The 23,109-nt window shown below is 41.4% G+C and overlaps 1 protein-coding gene across 1 annotated transcript in view; it reads left to right on the top strand.

Moving 5' to 3' along the window:
* Positions 1 to 23,109, top strand: part of LOC124711853 (sodium-coupled monocarboxylate transporter 1-like) — a 213,702-nt gene that overhangs the window by 112,959 nt on the left and 77,634 nt on the right. The window contains exons 9-11 of the mRNA XM_047242080.1: positions 1,427 to 1,535; positions 8,405 to 8,514; positions 15,719 to 15,905. Of these exons, the coding sequence (XP_047098036.1) occupies positions 1,427 to 1,535; positions 8,405 to 8,514; positions 15,719 to 15,905 (406 nt within the window). The remainder of the gene's footprint in view (positions 1 to 1,426; positions 1,536 to 8,404; positions 8,515 to 15,718; positions 15,906 to 23,109) is intronic.

The raw sequence follows: 23,109 nt of genomic DNA on the forward strand, positions 1-23,109 counted from the left end.
AAGCGGTGTTCTTTTTGTGAGATGTATTACCAGATCTGCGGATGCCTAGAACACAGAGTAGTCTGTAAAGTTGTTTTAAATGTCGATGAAACGACTTGGTTGATGTTGTTATCTCTCTAACGTCAATTGGTACAATGTGCTGTTACATTCAGGATGAGTAAACATGGACATAAACTCCACTCAAGATACCTACACAGTAGCTGTACTCGGTCTGCGATGAAAAGGATTTAAATTTACGACCGATTCTATCTTGAATCTCATTAATATGGTGGTGGAGCACGCTCTTCCCGATAGAAAGAAACATGGATAATATAATACGTAATGCAAATCATAAACAATGGATGTTATATACATACATATTTCACAAGTTCACATGTACAGTAAAAATGCAAAACGAATCTTGTGGGAATTATCCAAGAAAATATAAAAATGGTTCAAATGGCTCTGAGCACTATGGGACTTAACATCTATGGTCATCAGTCCCCTAGAACTTAGAACTACTTAAACCTAACTAATCTAAGGACATCACACAACACCCAGTCATAAGGAAATATAAAGGGCGCTCATAAAGAAACAAGCCGGAGGCATAATAACAGAAACCAGTACCTGTATGTTAGAAGTATTGACCCTAGCTGTTGAGACGGTTGTCCCACTGTGACACAAGGTGGTTAATGGCTGTCTCATGAAATTTCCGGGGCTGCGATGTTAACCAGTTCCACACGTACAGCGTTCGGAGTGAATCATTTGCCCCTCAGAGCCTTTTCAAGGGGACCAAAAATGGTGTAATCACAGGGAGACAGGTCCTTACTGTATGGAGGGTGGCCGAGGACCTCCCATTTGAATTTCTGCAGGAGTGCCGCGACTGTGTTAGCCGTATGAGACTTTGCATTTTCGTGGAGCAAAATGAACCTACGGGTGGGATTGCTTGGTCGTTTTGATTTGAACGCTTAGGAAAGGGTGGTCAAAGTTTGCGAGTAACGCCGGGGATTCACTGTTGTCCTGTTCTGCAGGACGTGAATCAGAATGGGGCCATCTGGGTCAAAGACGAACGCCAGCATAACGTTTCTCCTCGGACGACAACGTCCAGCTGTACGTGCAGAATGGGTTAACATCGCAGCCTCGGTAATTTTATGAGACAGCCATTCTCCGCCTTGTGTCACAGTGGGACAAGTGTCCCAACAGCGAGGGTCAATACTTATAACATAGATGAACTGGTTTCTGTAATTATGCCTCCGGCTCGTTTCTCCCCTTATAAGTTGCTATAGTTTGTACCTGAAAAAAGTGTTAATATTGTCCTAACACCTCTCAAATATGTTTAGTTTCTGCTGATCGTCGCATTATATATTTGTTATAGCCGACAGCTTATCTGAAGACAGTGTCGTCTTCTCAAGAAATTTCATTCTGTTTCAATTGTTTTTCCTTGCAGGACAATGTGGATGTTCCTGATAGGTGCCATGAGTCTCAATTTAATGAGCTGTTACACCGGTCTTCTCAGCTTCGCCACGTTCTTCGACTGTGATCCGATCAGTACAAAAGTAAGTAGCTTGGCGACTATTAACGGCTGTATGGCACGTCGCCGTTCACTTACACATCTTAAACAAATATTACTTTTAAATGTAAATCAGTTTTCATGTTGCTTCCATACGCCTGGCCTATAATAAGTCTATTCCAAGACTGTTACCTTAGAATGAATCTTTGACCCAACAGCAGAGAATGTATTCGTACTGTTCTGAAGATTCCCGACTGATAAAATCTTTGTGCTAAACACGGACTCGAACCGATACCCTGTCTTCCGTTCTCAAGACGGAGTTATTTAGCCTGACTCATCACCCACCCTCACACCGCCTGTCTGTCACAACATCACTCTTGCTGTCCTAACTCCACAGCAGCTCTTCAGCACATGTTGCAGGATTCCTGGTCCAGCATTCCTGAGGGAAAGGACATTTCGGAATAATGTTCAAATGTGTGTGAAATCGTATGGGACTTAACTGGTACGGTCATCAGTCCCTAAGCTTACACACTACTTAACCTAAATTATCCTAAGCACATACACACACACCCATGCCCGAGGGAGGACTCGGACCTCCGCCGGGAACAGTCGGAATAATGTCTTAGCTACAGCCTGTGGTTCTTTGCAGAATGTACCTTTCACTCTGCGGCTGAGTGAGGGTGGTTTCGAAACTTCCTGACAGGTTAAAACTCTGTGCCGCGCCGTGACTCGAATCCTGGACTGCGCCTTTCGCCGAAAAGGCAAGATTTCCGACTGTGGCTAAGAGATTTATCCGCGATTTTTTGCAGCACTGCTTTTGCAGCAACACATGCCGTGGAAATTTTGTGAAATTTGCTAGGCAGGAGAGAAGTGATGCTCTGATCCCACGACATGTGGAGTGCGCGTGGAGAATCCGGTCTGTAAGAGCAATACGCGCGAAAAGCAATGTTCCGGGTTAAAGTCCTGGTCCCAAATACATTTTCAAACAGGAAGTTTAAACATTATATTAAATAGTATTTTTTTCGTATTCAAATCTTCAATCTCTAACAACTTTTCCGTTCACCAAGAGCAAGGTGTAAAGCCTACAGTCTGAAAGTGAATGAATATAGGGTTTCAGTGACATATTCACTTATTCGCAGTCCCATCATTCGTCCGTTACGTCTTCCACTTTTTCTGGTGAGTGATGTCCATACCTCCAGTGTCGTTTTGGAACGTGTGCAAAATACCAGTCTACCTCTGCCGTAGCTCTTTCACTGTAAGGCATTTAAGAAATTGTACGTTCACGAAATAGACGAGGAAACTTTCTGATGAGGGGACCGGGCATATATTGCTACATATGGTGAATAGTGTAGTGTTTCAACAACTCGTACTTCAGTCATCTCTATTTTCAATTAGAAAGCAACTTTGGGTATAGATGTGTAGCCTACTGAGAAAATATGTTTTTCCTTTAGCAATAAACGATTTTCTGGTGTAGATGAACACATCCAGTTGGTCCGAAAACCTTGCGTTAAATTCGACAGTTATGGTTTTGTGCCTTGTAAGCCAATTGAGAAGACTTACACCTTTACATCCTAGAAAACATTAGCTCCCTTCGTGATTTTAGTTTTGGGATGTCCTTCACTTTAATCACCTTTAAGTTGAACGGTTACCGTCGTTTTCATGTAAAGGAAGTCTGGCACACGAATTGCAAAGACTCCCTTATTCTGTGATCTTTACTCTGTAATAACGTGTATGTATCCTGTGCTTGCACCTTCAAATACTCTGTGGTAATTCCTACACGCATCTTAACCTCTTACTGTATGCTGGAGCTCTTGCTACAGTGACTTTAATTAGCAACAACGGAACGACTTTAATTACATATCAACACGTTCTATAAGGAATCTAAAATCTAATCAATTGAATGACGTAACGGATAACCCTAATTGTAGCTCGAACCAACACATTCAGAACAGAGGGCAGTAAAAGTTTCTTTCACGATGAGCTAGGTTAAGCTATGAAATGCTTTTGTTGCTTTAAAGTTTTAACCATTTTTCCTGTAATCATGGTAATTCATACAGCAGATCCGCCTTTGCAAAACAGTTCAGCAGAACCTGCGCTTAGCAAGGACAGGGTGTGGTGATCTGGTTATATCGATTTCAAACAGATGATTCTTTATAATTATCAAAATTTATTGCTCTACAATACTGGCTTCGGCATGTAATATTGATTTTGGTATGACAACCACCTTTCAATTAGAGACAACAGCTGCGAACTTTACCTTATTTGGGCTCCTAGGGACATACGGTAGGAACATGAATTAATTTCAGTGTACTTCAACGTCACAGCATGCAACACGACATTCGTGACATTCACAAATATACACGTAATGCAACACGGGAGGCGGAGGAGACGGGGGTGGGGGGGTGGTATTCTGACTAATTGCACCAGCTTGCACTGTCGAAAGCGAAGCAAAACAGAGGTTTCTGAGGGGCTTTGTAGAACCGCACGTTTACGTATAATACAAATTATGTTATACACTGACAGGATGGCTACTGTATCTGATATCGTTTAGCGAAGTAAGCAAGTATAGACTGACTCGACAAATAAAATCTCGAAGTTAAGCATTTGATGTAAATTAACGAATTTAGTCGTGATGGCCTATTATTCCACACCAAGGCGTTAAAACAAATGGCTTAAAAGGACAAGGGGTAACGAACACTGTGTGGTGGGAACACATGGATTCTGTTAGACTGCACAAAAACAATTCACCGAAAATTACCAAGTTATTACTTAAGATGTTGCTGAGGGCCATATAACACGCTTATTTCATTCGTTTTTGTAGTTACACATTCCGTTTATACGATTTCTTGCCAGGCACAGAGTTTTCGCTGCCATTATGTGTTGTTGTGACTGTGTAGCGTTCATTCGTTTAGTGGCATGTTGGTTTTAGATGTGGCGCGCGGATTTGAAGTGTTGTTGATGTGTTTTTTTAAGTTCGTGTGAGTGTTTTCACAGAGAGCAACACACACACATACAGAGGGAACCACATAGACCAAAAATTATCAGGAAGGCAATGTGGTGCACATGGTTACAACAAATAACTGTGAGTGTTGGGTTTAAGGTGCAGAGATTGGCACTGAACAGAAAATTGTTGCTGGCTGCGCCCTCCTTCCAACACCACACCGACTGGTAATCGAAATGCTCACTGCATTTTTTCCACTACCGGTTCTCCGATTTTTATTTTTGTCGATTCTCTAGTCTCTTCTCCACGTAGATTCTACTGATTTTTATAAACAGCGCTTTAGACTGGGTGTCCCAAGTGGAATGGTAAATATTCAGTGATATGTCAAGAACGCTCAAATGAAGCAAAAATCTTCGTATGGACATACTCCTTATTCCGAATGGATCCCGAAATAGAATACATTTAAGACCACTTGTACGTTTTTCTTGATTAACTGGAAAACCGCGGCCTCTAGGATAAACGTGTCGCAGTATAAAATTCAACTACACTAAGCTTCCTACAAAAACAGGGGTATATTTTTTTCTCTAGTATTAATAGTTATTGGGAAGAGAGTGAGACGATACTGAAAATTTCGCGCGATGCGCATGCACTGTAGTTTCGGTAGTTTTCGTAAAACAATTTTAGGTAGTTTCCCGACCTGATTGAGCGCAAGTCTTCTAGATCAGAATGTTTGACTCTACTTCCTTCACACTGCTGTGTTACATTGTAAACAATGCCATTATACTGGATAATAGGGAATATAAATATTAAATGTGTTCGGTCTCTGAAAACTTTCGAAGTAGGACATAACGTTCGTTTGAAGTATCTTGCCTCAAATGATAGTTCCTGTCACATCTCTGTCCTCCTAGGACAACCTGTATCACTAGGATATGTGATGTTCTTAGTCACTGACGCTGTGCCATTCACAAAACTGTAGTTCGTTACAATTTTGCCTTGGGAGCCAGTGAGTATTTCACGTGCCGATCGATGCGGTGTTGCAAAGAGAGCGCTGCTGGCAGCTATTTCCTCTTCACGTCCAATCTCTGCATCTTACATCCAACACCCACAGTTACTTGTTGTATCCTTATGTACACCACACCTACTTCCTGCATAATTTTTGGCCTTTGTGGTTCCCTCTAATACCCTTGAAGTTCTTATTTGATGTTTTAACGTTGTATCTTCTGGGGCAGTGTTTGATTCCTAAAATTTAAGTTCCGGAAGCTCCTTTTGAGCTGTACAACCACCTCCTCCAGTCCCTATTTCGCACACCATTCAGCTATAAAAGTAATCAGTTCCAATTTTTGAAAAATTTTGATAGAAGTTTCAATTAAAGATCAGTTTTTATAAAATAGTCTTACGAAATTCACATTTTTAAAACATAATTTCTTATAAAATGGCTCTGAGCACTATGGGACTTAACATCTATGGTCATCAGTCCCCTAGAACTTAGAAATACTTAAACCTAACTAACCTAAGGACATCACACACATTCATGCCCGAGGCAGGATTCGAACCTGCGACCGTAGCAGTCGCGCGGCTCCGGACTGAGCGCCTAGAACCGCTAGACCACCGCGGCCGGCTAATTTCTTATAGTCAAAACAATAAAACCAGATGATTTAATATAAACAACAGGGGTTACCTTCTGTCCCAGTAGCAGTGCCACTTCGCTCCCTAGATTTCCTCAGTAAACACCGACACAAGTCGACAATCTTCGTGACTATGAAGCCGTAAGGTCGCCCCTACCCATAGCACCACGTTGGTCACCCATTGTCAAGATCACTGGTACTGGTGCAGTGGCAAATTATAGTTACGTTGCGATTTAGTACACGCGTACTATTTTAAATCTCTGATGCCGACTTGCTCCAGGGACTTAAAAAAACCACTGGAGGTGCTGGAAATCTGTTCCGGCGCAATCCGACCGAAATTAAGCCTCGGTCCGGGAGGTGTCAGCGAAATGTTTTGGAATCAACGTAGCAATAGAAGGGATGTTTTCATTGACGTCCTTTACTGCAGGCCCCGAGAATTTTCTGTGTCGATATTGAGCGCTGGTGTGGCTGAAATGATCTCCTCGGCCTCCAATACGAAAACCGCGAGATTTCAGCGCTGGGCATCGAGGTCCCGACCTCTATCACCGAATCGCTGGAGCGTCAAAATAAGGAATGAAATGTTGGCAAAGTGGTGTATGACGAACTCCCCATACAGTGACACGTCCACGGTCCCGTTGGGCAGAATTGTTGTGCAATTTGGAGTCAATGTGACACCATTAAACCCACCTTATACATGTCATGAACTCCTGTGCTCTGGCCTTTCTTTCGTATGTGAACTGTCGTCGAGCTCTAGGGTGACGTCGCAGGGCACCACGCTTTTGCATCGACACAGAGGAGCGCTGTAGGCAACATTGAACAAAATTTCAAGCTTCTGCGTCGCTATGGGAGACAATTATGGAGTTTTGGAAAAAAAGTCACACTTTCACTGTCTTGATCAGTGTAGATAAACGTACGTTGGCTCTAGTCTATTCCGTCCATTTGAACTGACAACTTATTACACCTGAAGAAAGTAACACCTTCACAGAGCATGACCAGACTGGCACTCCCTGTTTCACCGCCTGTGGGATATGTTGAAGGAAACTTTATTCTTACAAACGGATATTTTCAGTACAGAATAAAGCCATTCCTTCAGACGAAAAGCGATTTGAGTATTGCAATAGCTGTTTGGTGCCAACGGTAATTGAACATTCACGTCAATATTACATGAAGCATGTCGAGAGGAAATGAGACCAAATCACGTGAAGACCGTAGATTGTTTGACAGCCTCCTACGAGCGGACGGATGACAAGAGTGGGAATGATGCAGAGGTCATAGGCTTGTCATCACTAGCCATCGGGAACAGGTTAAAGGAAACTGGGTTCAAATATGTAGGGGATATGCGGTAATTACCGTTGATACGACACGGTAAAAGACAAAGGCTTCCATGGTGTAGAGCAGAGTCTTCTGGGACTCTCGGTACCATACAGTGGTGTTGTCTATAAGTATGTTTCTGTATATGGCCAGCAGATGTGCGCCAACGTGTCTGTAGACAACCTGGTGAAAGATCAAAGGACTCGGCGATTCTCAGAACGACCACATTTCCACCTCCTAGAATCATGTTTTTTCAAGCTCTTAGTATGACAAGAACACTGAAAGGTCGCCAGTATGGGGCAAGAATGATAAACACTATTATTGTATTCTTCATAACGAAGGCACCAAGTGACACAGTCTATCACGATACTGCAAGACCTCACACTGTAGTTCACACCACAGACACCTTGAAGAATCTACAGATCGTAGACTGTGACGTCCAGTCCCCATTATTGTTCACCATCACGACATGCCTGGAATGGGACGCGAAGGCGTATACTTTCACAACAACCGCCAGCCAGCAATCTTCGTCTACAGACACAAAACGTGTTTCAGGCATGGTAACAAATTTTTCAAGAGGCGTTCAGAGGCTTCTTGCTTCCATATTACAAGGGATGCAAGAGTCTGTTTGTGCTCACGGGGGGTCAGTCATATCTCATACTGACGTCGACGACTGACAACAGTTCCCGTTAGAATAACGATTTAATCACTTAATATCCGTTATGTGATTAACGTCTCCATTAAAACTGAATACATTTCAGACAGGTACGTCATGGTGTAATGCATTTAATGCTCATCAGTACTTTGGTGTCGGTAACTACTTCGTAATGTTTATAAGGTTTTCAATCACTTATTTTGTACTAAGGAATTAGTAGTACGTCCAGATGCCTGAGAATTCAGTTCCATGTTGATTTTTAATCTCTTGTCTTGAATTTTTGTGCAATGTTCTGAAAATGTTTTGCTTTTGCTTAGGAATAATATGGAAATTCTAATTTTAATTGCATTCTAAGACTGACAAGGAATCTGTTTCTCTTACAGCAAGCGACTGCCAAGGATCAGATAGTTCCCCTACTGGTGATGCACACCTTGCAGGGGTGGCCCGGCCTCCCAGGAGTCTTCGTAGCAGGTATCTTCAGTGCCGCTCTCAGGTAAAGTGTCTCGTGGTTAAGTTTTTGCAGTAGTTTCCTTCAGAGTCCCGCTTAGGTAAACTCTCCCGTGGTTAAGACTTTGTAACAGTTATCTTCATTGCCAATCTGAGGTAAACTCACTCGCAGTTATGTCTTTGTAGCAGGTATCTGCAATGCCAATCTGAAGTAAACTCTCCCGTGGTTAAGTCTTTTTAGTAGGTTACTTCAGGTAATCTCTGTCATGGTTTTGTAGCAGGTGTCAAGAAAATTGTTAATTAAACATTAATATAATCCTTAAACTTCAGAGTCAAATAAATCATTTTCCAATCTTAGTGGAGTAAACGTCTTAACCAGACCATTACCATAATCCACATTTTTTCAACATATTGTATGAGAAAAGCTGTAGTACCTGATGTTCATACCGAAATAGCAATAATATAACATCACGTATCAAGATATTAAATAATGAACATAAAATATAATATTGAATCATTAGATAGTCGTTAGCCAAGTCATTGATGTTCACAGTATAATGATGGAAAAATTAGGGTACAAGGCAGTGACAAGGTTCTTCTTAGTGTCTCTCGTTTGAAAACTTGATGGTTTGCAAGATGCGCTTTATTCAGAATTAGGAATAATGTCTACACTGGCTCCTGACAATTTCACATTACAAGAAGAGTAATACATGCGATATCAAAGGTGACAGTCAGGTACTATTGCATGGTTATGTTGATATCAGGAATACTCATAAATACTAACCAAAGGAGAGCGGGTAGAATAACATTACGAGATAACTTTGACAGACTAACGAAAGGGAAGAAAATATAGTACCAAAAATGAAATTGATATCAGTTCTACATCTCAATGCCACGTGTGTGCCACTGCACATAACATACAGAATGTATATGCGCCTCAGAGGAGTCACACAACATTAAACTTTCAGGAAATGCCGAAATTACATAACTGGTTGTCATTAATTTAGTATAACATCACACTTTCTCTCGTTTAATATAGTCATTTTAGTTATAGCACATATTTTAACAGTTGCAGAGGCACTGTTGTATGACATTCAGATTGATGGAGGTACATACTGATAACAGAAATATTTACCTTAGAATTTGTGGTATTTCTTGCACGCGTAATTGTATGATGCAGCAGTGAGGGAGAATGTAATCAACCGGTACACTTCAAGTGTGTTGCACATTACAACTGTGTTGCAAGAAGTTACAGGTTATATAACTGTATGTTTTATTTTAGTTTATGGCGTTAGAATTCTTTTATTATAACCTAATCAAACAATCTGGTTAATATTTCGGAATGTCTCGGTAACCAAACTGCCGTACTGTAAAGTGGTAGCTTCACTTTTAAAACTCTTTGTAAGGTAAAGGTACCTAATTTGGTGATACTGCCAGTAATTCTCTAAGTAATTTGCAGATTAGACATACATTCCTGTGGAAAATACTTGTGCGATTTAGGTTTATATATCTACCTTGTAGTAACAGTATTTTCATAGGATTCGTTACGATGGAGGTAAGGATGTATAAAGTAAAATACAACAGTGAAACCTGACTTGGTGATAAGGATCGATAATTTGACGATATGGAGCCTTGATTTGGAGTAACGGCAACGTAGTTTTAACTAGGATGAAATTATTTATATAGCTTTCAACTTTAGCGTACACAATCAGAAGGAACGTATTGAACGAAGAAGATTGGCTAAAATTGCGTACTTATAATAAAAACAAAGCTTTATAAAAATAACTTCAGTTCAGATACAAAGTGGATTTTTCAGGTTCAAAATTAATATTAATTTTAGAAAAAGAAATGAATAACATTAATTTAACAGCAGATTTTAAATTACGACCTTTTCCTGTCCAAACAAATATCATTCACTCGTTAGTGAAACTGCAGAGGTCACACTCGTATGTCCCACTACAGATTCGCTTCTGCAGAATTCCTGAATCAGAATGGGCATCGCACCCATTTTATTTCATTTTTTTCTCTTTCATTCGTTGAATGTTGACATCCACATGTGCCACAAGTGCAGTCGGCACCATTGGAAATACTGTTGTCTAACTTTCGTTTTCCTCGTTCCAGAAGCTGCTGTTGAATGCGAAAGCGTACTTCCTTTTCCTCTGCCAGTTCGTGGGCTGCTTAGTACCGGAGTTCTTGGGTCATATGTACTTATGAGCCTAGTCTTTGGGTCAACAGTTCCTGCTCTTGTCATCCACCTTCGTACATTTCTTACTGCTGTTCTTAGGGTACTATTAACTGGAGACAATCTGGTTGCCGGTGTCCGTGGCATTTCAGTAGGACCCGTCTTCGATCTTCCATTTGATGATCAGCCTGCATCAGGAGTTGATAGACTGCGGATAAGGACACTCAGTGAGCTCGGATGTATCCAGATTTCCTCGGGGAATGACATTTTGATCCAAGGATATTATTCCATGGGACTTGAAGATATTTCATATGTTTTTCTCAGACCAATCGCTTACAAAAGGCATCCTGAAGATGGATATTTCTTTTCTATGGTTTCGCTGTTGGTTTTTTTCCATATGATCACTTATTTCATTTCTCCAAGCACACTTAAATTCCTTGTAAACGCCGGCGTACAGAGGACATGTATACTGAGAGAATGGAGTTTAAGTAAATAGATATAATTTTTGACCAGCAAGCTGAAGCACATTCGGAGAAATATGTACTCCATGCGAATCTATTAGCAACAGCACAGGTCTTGTTCTGTTAGACTGAAGTAAAAATTGAAACCATTCTAAAAATATTTCTTTAGAGATAATCCGCCACTTTGTAGTCGGAAAATCCTGGGTATACGGAAGACACTCCCTCTTGTAATCTTCATTCACCGACCACCTTTGTAAATTATAAATTGTGGTACACAACGGACATTAGCACAAACACGAACATCAAGCCGGAGTCGTCGACATCCCACAAATGATCTTCCAACTTGCCTAGAGGCACGTTTGTCAAAACAATCGTAGATCATAAAATTATTAGCCATGGAAATCTAGTATTCAAGTAAATTTTATGGCACTCAGAAAGTCAGCCCCTTTCGGGGTTTAAAATTGAAACATCATTTCTGGCTTGCCGTTTTCGTTTTACTACTATAAAGATTCTCATGAGGAGTTGTACGTGCAACCATCCTCACCTGTTTCGCTGTAGGTCCGAATACCATCTTTTGTATTGTAATTATGTCCTTTAATAATTTCTGTTCTAATTCTGACGCTAAGACGAATGGCCGACCTAATTTCTTCAAACCACAGCCTCACGAGGAACTTGATTTTCCACCAGAAACCTTTTTAAGGAGCTCCAAGGCATAACATTTTCTTTTGCATCCTCAAAAACGCTAATACGATTTTGATGAACCATTGTTGCCGCCTCTAGCATCGCACTAGTGCTGTAAGTAACGATAGATTCTATTTCCTTCCGATAGCCCCGCATTTTAATTTTACTGTCCACTGTTTCCATCTTAAATTAAAAGATAAAATGAATAAGTCTTGCTTACGATGGTGATATCACTTACATTAGTGATAGTAAAAAAATATTTTTATTACAAAAGCTTAGTTATATGCACGCCCCAACATAGAAGAATGGAAAACTTTAGGTAACAAATTAAACATGAATTATGACTCTTTTGAATTTACGCCTTTACGATCAGTTCATGAACATGCCTGACAAACTTGGCTTTTCTCACTTAAGTGATAAACCGGTGGAAAGAGTAACTATAAAGTAAGCAAAAAAACTGTAGTTCACTTAAGTTTCTGAAAGGTTTTGAGAGCAGAATAACTTGACCGATTTCGTTTACATCAGCATCTATTTAAGAAATAAAATGTAGTATAAATTTACCAACAGAAAGCAAAATTATTGGTTTCATACCACGCGCTGTCCTTTCACAGTTGCTACAATACACTAACAATGCTAAAACCATGGTTCTGCCTGAACACCACAAACAAAAGTTCTGCGCCATTTTTAATCGGTAATTCGAACTAGTTGAATCACTCCTAAGTTAACGAGAGGCAAAATTAAAAATTTCACTAACTTAGGAGTATCACGCAATAACATTTCCTCACCTGTTTCATTACTTTATATTTTAACTTTTCTAACAAATGTATCATTACAACAACATGTAACCGTACATGTTATGGTGCTACCATTCAACCTTAAAAGTAACGCCAGTACCAACACATTGTGCTACACACTGAAGGAAATCATCTCAGAATCAAAGTATAGTTAATGTAGGGTAAAGAACTTTTTCAAATACATTTGCCTAGGTAACATATTCATGTCATTAACATTGCAAGATTACAGGTCAATGTAAGCGTGAGATTAGCCATCGTAAATATCAAATACTGGTACATTAATAACCGGTGTAACCGCCAGACAGTTCAAGAAGAGCGTGAAAACGTGAACACATTGCGTTTTACAGGTGTCGGGTGTCAGTTTGTGGGACAGGGACCTATGCCTGTTGTTTGAGTCGGTCAATACGAGGACGGTTAGTGCTAATTGTGGATGACGCTAGAGTAGGTGTCCGCTGATGCCCATATGTGCTCTATTAGAGACAGGTCTATTGCACGATACTCTGTTCACCACATTGGGCTGCAACAGCAGTATGTGAGCGAGGGTTATCCTGTTGAAAAACACCCCATGGAATGCTGTTCTAGAATGGCAGCACAACAGATCTAATCACGACACCCACGTATCAATTTGGAGTCAGGTTGCATGGGATAACCACGAGAGTACTTCTGATGATACAGGAAATCACTCTCCAGACCATAACTCCAGTTGTAGGTCCAGCGTGGCTAGTACGTAGACAGGTTAGTTGTAGGACCTCGAATGGCCCCCTCATAAACAAGACACTACCATCACTGGCACCGAGGTAGAACCACCTTTCATCAGAAAAAACAACTCCCTCCCCCTACCCTTCAATGGGTCCTCGCTTGACACCACTGAAGTCGCAAACGACTGTGGTTTGTGGTCGGTGGAATCCACGTTACAGGACGTCTAGCTCGGAGCTGTCTTTGAAGTAACCGATTTGTAACAGTTCATTGATGAGATGTTGATAATGACGTCTTTGTCACCTTAAAGACATTCTTGACCAACACCAACCCACCACGTCTAATCTCAAAGGTGACTAACGCTCGCGACCATTACAGCGTGTACTTAAAGCAAACCTGATCTGCATACTCAGCGGTGCTACTAGCGCTATACGCGACTGGCGCAGAATTTTAAGAGGGGGGTTGGGTTGGGTTGTTTTGGGGAAGGAGACCAGACAGTGAGGTCATCGGTCTCAACGGATTAGGGAAGGACAGGGAAGGATGTCGGCCGTGCCCTTTGAGAGGAACCATCCCGGCATTTGCCTGGAGCGATTTAGGGAAATCACGGAAAATCTAAATCAGGATGGCCGGACGCGGTATTGAACCGTCGTCCTCCCGAATGCGAGTCCAGTGTCTAACCACTGCGCCACCTCGCTCGGTGGAATTTTAAGAAACCATCTTTCACGTGTAGAAACATGCCCACCAACTTTCGTTTATGTCACGACACCATCGTGGTGCTGCGCCTCTTTTTTCCATCACCGTAGGATCGCGCAGATATCTTAGCGTCCTCTTATTTGTAACGATAGACACCAGATGGCCTCAATGCTAGCAACAGTCCTCTTGCATTTTAGGTAATCTGATACATTTACAAGTGGCACGGATGATTAATGGATTTTGTTTCATTTTATTCTTGTTTTAAACCTGAATATACATGTAACGTCCCCTTAGAAGAAATTCAATATAACGGTGCTGGAAAACCTCTTACGTTATTTGATTTACGAGCAGCTGAGCAAAACTGAACGTACTCAGACATTTCTCTGTTTACTTATTCTGATCAATTGACACACAATATTTTAAGCACAACGCAGTCTGACTGTCAATAATCCCTACAAAAGAATGGCTCTGACTAACAATAACCTATACCTTTCATGAATCACTTACCTCACAAAAATCTTCGTTACTCGAAGTACTGCAGTATGCGAGCGCCAATAGTGCCAGCTAAATAGAAGATTCCAACTACTGAAGGCACTAACTACCTATTGGCATGGTTAGCAAATGAAATATTTTGATAGAGAATAAACAATGTATTTACCTTAATAATGTTCAAAAGTTCAATTCATGAATTCATTACCTACATCTTTACAAATTTCCTTTGTCTGGCGGACACATGTCCAGATCGTCCGCTCATAGTGACCTCTCAAAACTCTGGCATCTCTCTCTTCACATCCACCACTGCTGGCGGCTCACCTCCAACGTCCCAACGCCACACACTGCTCACATCCAACTGCCCAACGCTACGTGCTGTTCACATACAACTGCCCAACACTACACAAGCGAATATTCCAACTGTGAGTCCAACCAGCCACTGACTGCACACAGCACAGTCAGTGATTTTCATACAGAGCGCTACGTGGCGTTACCAACATAAAAACCTAAACAGCCTACTTGCAAGCAACCTCTTGAGAGGTTACTTTAACTGGACGATCTGGACGTGTGTCCGCCAGAAAGAGGAAATTTGTAAAGATGGAGGTCGTGAATATGATGACTTTTGAACATTATTAAGGTAACTACATTGTTTGTTCTCAATCAAAATATTTCATTTGTTAACCATGCCAATCAGTAGTTAGTGCCTTCAGTAGTTGGAATCTTCTATTTAGGTGGCAGTATTGGCGCTCGCATACTGCAGTACTTCGAGTAACGAAGACTTTTGTGAGGCAAGTGATTCATGAAAGGTTTAGGTTATTGTTAGTCAGAGTCATTCTTTTGTAGGGATTATTGAAAGTCAGATTACGTTGCGCTAAAAGTATTGTGAGTCAGTTTAGTGATGATCAGAATACGTAAAGAGAGAAATGTCTGAGTAAGTTCAGTTTTGCTCAGCTGTTTGAGTATCAAATAACGTAAAAACTTTTCCAGCACTCTCATTTTTAATTTTTTCTAAGGGGACGTTACAATCTTGACTGAAGCCAGTAATTAAATAAAAGTACGATCTAGTCTGCTCAGTTCATAAAATGAAACAATTTAAACACGAGATATAACGTACTTTCTGCTGTCTCTGACTAGATCGATGATGCAAAGGAAGTGCGGGCCGGAAGACGCAGTCTTATTACCGATATCGCAGACCTCACAGCTCATGTCATGGTCACTTTTCTCACCAAACTTGTTTATCGATCTTTGCAGCTCGATGTCGACAGCGCTGAACTCGATCGCCGCGGTGGTGCTGGAGGACTTCGTGAAGACGTTCTTCGGCCCAGACTGTCTCACCCAACGCCAAACAAACATACTTCTGAAGAGCACTGTAGTCGTTTTCGGTGTCATCTGCACTGTGCTCGTTTTCGTTGTCGAGAAACTCGGCACTGTCCTGCAGGTGAGTAAACAACAACAAATGAAATACCAACTTGAACTGCGGGCCGTTTTTTTCTTTTTTTAAAATACTAATGCAAACAACAACAGATGTAATATTAACTTGAACAACATCTGAACACAAACCGTTCCGTTCGAAAGCGGTAACGGCGCTATTTGTATAAACAAGTAGCATTATAACAGTGGCTGGCTGCTCTTTCCTTCTTTTCAGTATTCGGCTTCTATTTTGTACACAGCCACGGTCTCAAAAATATCAGTTATCGGTGAAATAGCGGGAAGAAAGTTTTTGCCCCATGGGACATTAAAGAGAAAAACAGCATATCAGTTTTCTCTAGTAGCGATGTAGTCAACACAAGCTACTTTTCATGTACGTTTTTGAATTTTGGAACTCCGGAGAGAAGCTCAGCTTAGCACAAAGACATTTCTCCATACACTAACGCATGACCGAAAGATTTTCTCCATAGTTTGGCACGTGGATTACACATAGGAACATGTAACAGAGTACCGAGAACACAACAGCAGTGAAAACACGTTTTTGAAATAATGGTATTTAGAGCGTTTTTCATGTCCACCATTCATTTTTTCAGCATGTCACCACATCAGTTTTCTCCTACTGTTTCTTCCCTTCTCGGCTGTCTTTAGCGCTACGGTACTGTTCCCTGATATTTTAATGCATGTAAGCCCATTGGAAATGAAAATTGAGGATTAGATGACGATTAGACTGGCTGTAGGAAATGTAAAGGCACCAGAGAGGCAATTCTGAGGTTGCCGTTTACAACGAAGCAAGACTAAAGAAAAATCAAGACACGTCCATAGGATTTGTTGACCAGGAAAAAGCGATCGGCAATGTAAAATGATGCAAGATACTGATAAAAATAGGGGTAAGCTATAGCGAGAAACGGGTAATATACAATACGTACAACAGCCAAGAGGGAACAGTAAGAGTGGACGACCAAGAATGAAGTGTTTGGATTAAAAAGGGTGTAAGACAAGGATGTAGTCTTTAGCCCCTGCTGTTCAATTTGAACATTGAAAAAGCAATGATGGAAATAAAAGAGATTGGAATTAAAATTCAGGGTGAAAGGATGTCAATGATACAATTCACTGATGGCATTGCTATCCTCAGTGAAAGTGAAGAAGAATTTCAAGATCTGCTGAATGGAATGAACAGTCTAATGAGTGCAGAATGTGGATTGAGAGTAAATCGAAGAAAGACGAAAGTAATGAGAAGTATCATAAATGAGAACAGCGAGAGACTATTAGGATTGATAGTCACGACATAGATGAAGTTAAGGAATTCTACTACCTAGGTAGCAAAATAACCAATGACGGATGGAGCAAGGAAGACATCAAAAGCAGAATAGCAATGAAAAAAAAGGTCATTCCTGGCCAAGAGAAGTCTACTGTTGTGAAACATATGCCTTAATTTGAGGAAGACATTTCTGAGGAAGTACATTTGGAGCCAGCATTGTATGGTAGTGAAACATTGAGTGTGGGAACCGGAACAGAAGAGACAGTATTTGAGAAGTGGTGCTACGGACGAATTTTGAATATTAGGTGAAATGATAAGGTAAGGAATGAGTAGGTTCTCTGCGGTATCGGAGAAGAAAGGAAAATCTGGAAAACACTGACAAGGAAAAGGGACAGGATGACAGGACGTCTTTCAAGACATCAGGGAATGACTTCCGTGGTACTAGAGGGAGGTGTAGAGGGCAAAAGCTGTAGAGGAAGACAGAGACTGCAATAGATGCAGGAAATAATTGAGGACGTAAGTTGCAAGTCCTATTCTGAGATGAAGAAATGGGCGCAGGACAGGAATTCGTGGCGTGCTGCGTCAAACCAGTCATAAGACTGATGACTAAAAGAAAATTATTGTATACCTTATTATAATCACTCCTCTCCATACATTTCCTGCCTTACCTGTTCTGCAGACAGTCTCCTTCATTCTTACATTATCAGTACAATTAGTTTTCAACGCCCTCCTCAAACACCACACGTCAGACACTTGAATTCTCTTCTTTTCCGGTTTTCCCTCAGTTCGTGATTCACTTCCGTACATGGTGCCTTGGCATAGCCGACTTCCCAATCCTTCCGTAATTCGATGGTACCGATGACCTTGCTGTTTGGTCCTTACCCTAAATCAACCAACCAACCTTAATTTCGTCATTACTTCTATGATATTTCTCTATAGTTTATAACTATTTTTCTAATATAATGAAATTGGTAAGAGTGCTACAACAGCCTGAGGCCCTGTGCAAGCCATTGTACATAATGTGCAAAATGTGTATGTCAGTCGGGGGATCATATAAAATTAAACTTTCAGTGAATGGCTAAACAACTCAAAAAACTGTCTTTCAATCAGAATAGTATCAGACATTTCCTCGCATATCGTAATCCTTATTTGTATTTAACAGTTACTGAGACTATTTCATGACATTCTGATTGTGTTGATAATAGTAATCTATCTCAGAGCGCACTATTTTGAAATTCATGCTGTTTGCTGAGGGCTTAAGTGTATGGTGGAGTGGCGAGGAGAGAATTTAATCTACTGGTACGTAGATAATTTTGTTAGAAGATTTTACATTTTATATAGCTTGATGTTGACTTTTTTCAGTGTTTTACGTTGTCGACTATGAAGTGATAAGAGACAGTAAAGCAAGTTGAAGGGCTCAAACAAGCTGAAACATCTCTTGTGTCTCATGTCCTGTGAGAATGTGACAGTACCGATAGTGATCCTTCTGTCGGTTGCAGATTTCAGTCTCTATGGACCCTTTGCTTGCTATTCGGGTTAAACATTTTTTCAATCTGTTTGTAGATGTTCACATGGTACATTATGCCGGTGTAAGTAATAATAATCTAACCATTATATTTCTGCAATGTCCTCCACATATCCACAGAACTTAGTACACAGTTTTCGAATTGGAATAGTGACTCACCGAATAATCGGAGCCCATTTTACACTAGAGAATTTTTTTGTCTTACGCATAGCTTGACCAAGAATGTGAAACACCCTAAAGACGTGATCCAATGTCAATATAGCTTACTACAAGTGCGCGCGAAAGCCGAGTATATAAATGATCAGAGTTGCAATTCTCTGTGACTGATAGAACGGCCACCAGAGTGCATTAGTGTTTAGTGTTGTTACCAGGCCTGGCGGAGTATCAAGGTGATTTTTCCACCGTGTACAAATTCTAGGAATTGATCTATAAGAGAATACGGAACAATGGGGGTCTAACGAACGTATGTCTGGATATGCATGGTTTCTATGCAAGAGACCATTCATTCAATCATACATCGTTACAGATACTCTGGACTAATACGCTCTGTACCATGCAGTGACAGTATGAGTTTAAAATTGTTTCGATGTGTTCAAACGCATGCGTGTATGCGCGGTAAAATGTTCTGTTTCAGACGTTCACGTCGGTCAGCCTGCGTTCGAACAGTGTGAAAGTCAGCATTCCACATCTGGAATGGGCCCTGCATACGCGATACTTTTGAGATGGCCCCACAATTAGAAATCGCACAGGATGAGATCCGGTGAACGAACAGGTCATGCAACTGGACCCCATCGTCCGATCCATCGATCAGGTGAGACATGACTGAGATGTACCGGGACTGAAGTGGGCAGGAGCACTACCATGTAGCAGACACCTGACCCTTCGGATCATCAATGGCACTCATTCCAGCAAGGACCCAAAGTCACCCGCAAAAGACGTCAATAGTTCCGGCCTGTTAGGCGACGTGGAAGGAAGACTGGTCCCAAAATACGATCTTCAGTTGTCCCGGCCCACATATGCGGAGTAAGATGACACCATGGTGGACAAAAAAAGTCGTTGTCTGTGCACAAGAAAACGACGAACCAAGGGATCTTCAATCCGACTTTTAGACAAAGGCCATTGCGTAGTGACATAACGCAAACAACACTCAATACTGGGTCTTTAGCTGTTGCTGTGGCTATACGACGAAACTCAACAGGAAAACTTTCTACAACATCATCATTTTGCACATCAATGAACATACAAGCCTGTTCGGAAGAGTCGAACAGCGGGTCTTCAGCTATTGGCAATCGGGATAAAGCGTCGGCTTTACCGTGCTGGGCAGTAGGACGATAGAAGGTGTCGTAACGGTAGTGCGACAAAAATAGTGAGCAACGAAAAAATTTTTGAGCCGTACGCGGAGGCACGGGCTTTGACAGGTGAAACAAAGACATCAAAGGCTTATATCTGGTGAGAACTGTAAACTTGCAACCATATACGAATTTGTGGAATTTGGTAACTCCATAAACTTCCTTATCGATCTGCGAGTAGGTACGCTGCGCAGAGGAGAGTAGCTTCGATGCGAATCGCGCAAACCAGTTCTGTGAGCAAGAACAGCTCCGATCCCGAAATCGGAAGCGTCAACCATAAGGACAAGAGGTTTTGTAGGATCGAAGGGCGTAAGACATGTACTAGATGACCAAGCACGTTCACATTCAGGCGACCAAATGAATGGACCGTTCTTTGGACATAGTCGATGTAACGGTGCTGCAAGAGATGGTGCGTGAGGAAAAACGTGTGATAATAATTGAACTTTCCAAGGACGGATTGCAATTCCTTAACTGTCTTAGGTGCCGGTAGCTCTGATATTGCTCTTAAATGATCCGTACTGGGATGGATGCTGAGACGCCCTGCTAAACCCGCAGGACAGGACAGGTAGTTTAAGCTGTGGAAAGGGGCCAAAATAAGCGGCTGTCAGTTACACTCGAACATACAACTTTTTATTTAATCAAACATTACATGACCCAAGATTAAAAAAAAAAAAAAAAAAAAAAAAAAAAACAGCACAGCTTTAGTTTTGGAACTTAATTAATGGCTGAATGCGCCGTACAATCTCATGCCTTAAGGGCAAGACCACTTTAATTTAAAAACGGCTGGAAGCCAATGACAAAGCTCAACAAAAATCAGAAATTTAAAAGGCAAAGCCTTATCTTAAAACAGCTCCTTAATGAGCCTGAAGGCCAAAAGAATCTGACACTTCAAGAGCAAAAAACCTCAAATTCAAAATCGGCTGAAAGCCCAGCACTTACGACTCAATAACATTAATTTTAAAAGTTCCAAAGGCTTTACGTAAAACAGTTCTTAAATTAGGCTGCTGGCCCAAACCATCTGACGCCTTAAGGGCAAAACAACCTTAGTCTAAAAATCGGATAGAAGCCATACAAGTACAACAACAAGAACAAACAAGAAATGGCAGTACACCCAAGGGCACTCAGAAGTTCTGAGGGTCGGCCTGGAATTCAAACACTAACAGTCGCTTAGGTGAGACAGGCAGACGCCCCAACCATTATCGATCCGACGACAAACAAACCGACAGACAGTCAACGGACCCACCGACAAGCTAAACTCCGCTTCACCCTACCTGCACACAACAGGGAGTTCAATGGAATAACGTAGAAGGTACTGGCACCCACAACCAATTATACATTGAGCTGTCAAACTACACACAATGCTGGACTGCGACAACATCATGAGGAAAATACACTGCCTGAATTTACGGCCAGGGCAGGTAACCTGAACGTTAAGGGCCACAAGGCAGAAGATTCCGCTGATGGACTTCAATTCAAATAACCAAGTACATTTAAACTACACTGGAGGGTGGCTAAAATTTGCCAACATGAAAACAAATCTTGTTGCAGGCGGGAATTTCCCAACAGCCGACAACGAACTCCAAATGACACAATGTGAACAGTCGTGACTTGCTGGTAGATTAAGTCAAAACTCAACTTTCATATCCAGGATCGGTGAGCCACGAACCTCGTAGCAATGGGAACAGCACCACACACTCCGACACTGCATACAGGCAGCCAGCGGGCCCAGCCAAATCACGTGCCACGGAGATTTCCTCGCTGTTCCATGCCAACCGACCAACTGCCCGCACACACCCCAGGGGGAAACTATAAGCGCCAGGCCAAAGATAGTCCAAGGTGAGGATATGATACACACCGCTGCTGTCACCCGCAGAAAAAGGGCATAACAACATAATTGCCAAGGAGACTAAACACAGAATAGCAACCAAGATTTAATCAAACGCATAGCATGAGCCAGCGATGGCCCATTCTCCCCCTCTCCCCTCAAACTTAAGGAGGGGTTGATTTAAACCCTGAGCCACCTGAACTTAACTAGGCTAAGGTGAACCCAATACTGCTTACCTGAACTGTTCTCCTTGACCAACAGATTTATCGGACCTAAATTACAGATGATAGTGCAAGGCCCCTACGACTTATCTTAGAAGAAAGATTAAGGAAAGGCAAACCTATGTTTATAGGATTTGTAGACTTACAGAAAGCTTTTGACAATGTTGACTGTAATACTCTCTTTCAAATTCTGAAGGTAGCAGGGGTAAAATACAGGGAGCGAAAGGCTATTCACAATTTGTACAGAAAGCAGATGGCAGTTATAAGAGTCGAGGGACATGAAAGGGAAGCAGTGGTTGGGAAGGGACTGAGACAGGGTTGTAGTCTCTCTGATGTTATTCAATCTGTATATTGAGCAAGCAGCAAAGGAAACAAAAGAAAAATTCGGAGTAGGTATTAAAATCCATGGAGAAGATATAAAACTTTGAGGTTCGCCGATGACATTGTACTCGTAATTCTGTCAGAGACAGCAAAGGACTTGGAAGGGCAGTTGAACGGAATGGATAGCGTCTTGAAGGGAGGGTATAAGATGAACATCAACAAAAGCAAAACGAGGATAATGGAATGTAGTCGAATTAAGTCGGGTGATGCTGAGGGAATTAGAATACGAAATGAAACACTTAAAGTAGTAAAGGAGTTTTCTATTTGCGGAGCAAAATGACTGATGATGGTCGAAGTAGAGAGGATATAAAATGTAGACTGGCAATGGCAAGGAAAGCGTTTCTGAAGAAGAGAAATTTGTTAACATCGACTATAGATTTAAGTGTCAGGAAGTCGTTTCTGAAAGTATTTGTATGGAGTGTAGCCATGTATGGAAGTGAAACATGGACGATAAATAGTTTACACAAGAAGAGAATAGAAGCTTTCGAAATGTGGTGCTACAGAAGAATGCTGAAGATTGAATGGGTAGATCACATAACTAATGAGGAGGTATTGAATAGAATTGGGGAGAAGAGAAGTTTGTGGCACAACTTGACTAGATGAAGGGATCGGTTGGTAGGACATCTTATGAGGCATCAAGTGATCACCAATTTAG

The sequence above is a fragment of the Schistocerca piceifrons genome, chromosome 8 (genome assembly GCF_021461385.2).
Source record: "Schistocerca piceifrons isolate TAMUIC-IGC-003096 chromosome 8, iqSchPice1.1, whole genome shotgun sequence".
Taxonomy (NCBI): domain Eukaryota; kingdom Metazoa; phylum Arthropoda; class Insecta; order Orthoptera; family Acrididae; genus Schistocerca; species Schistocerca piceifrons.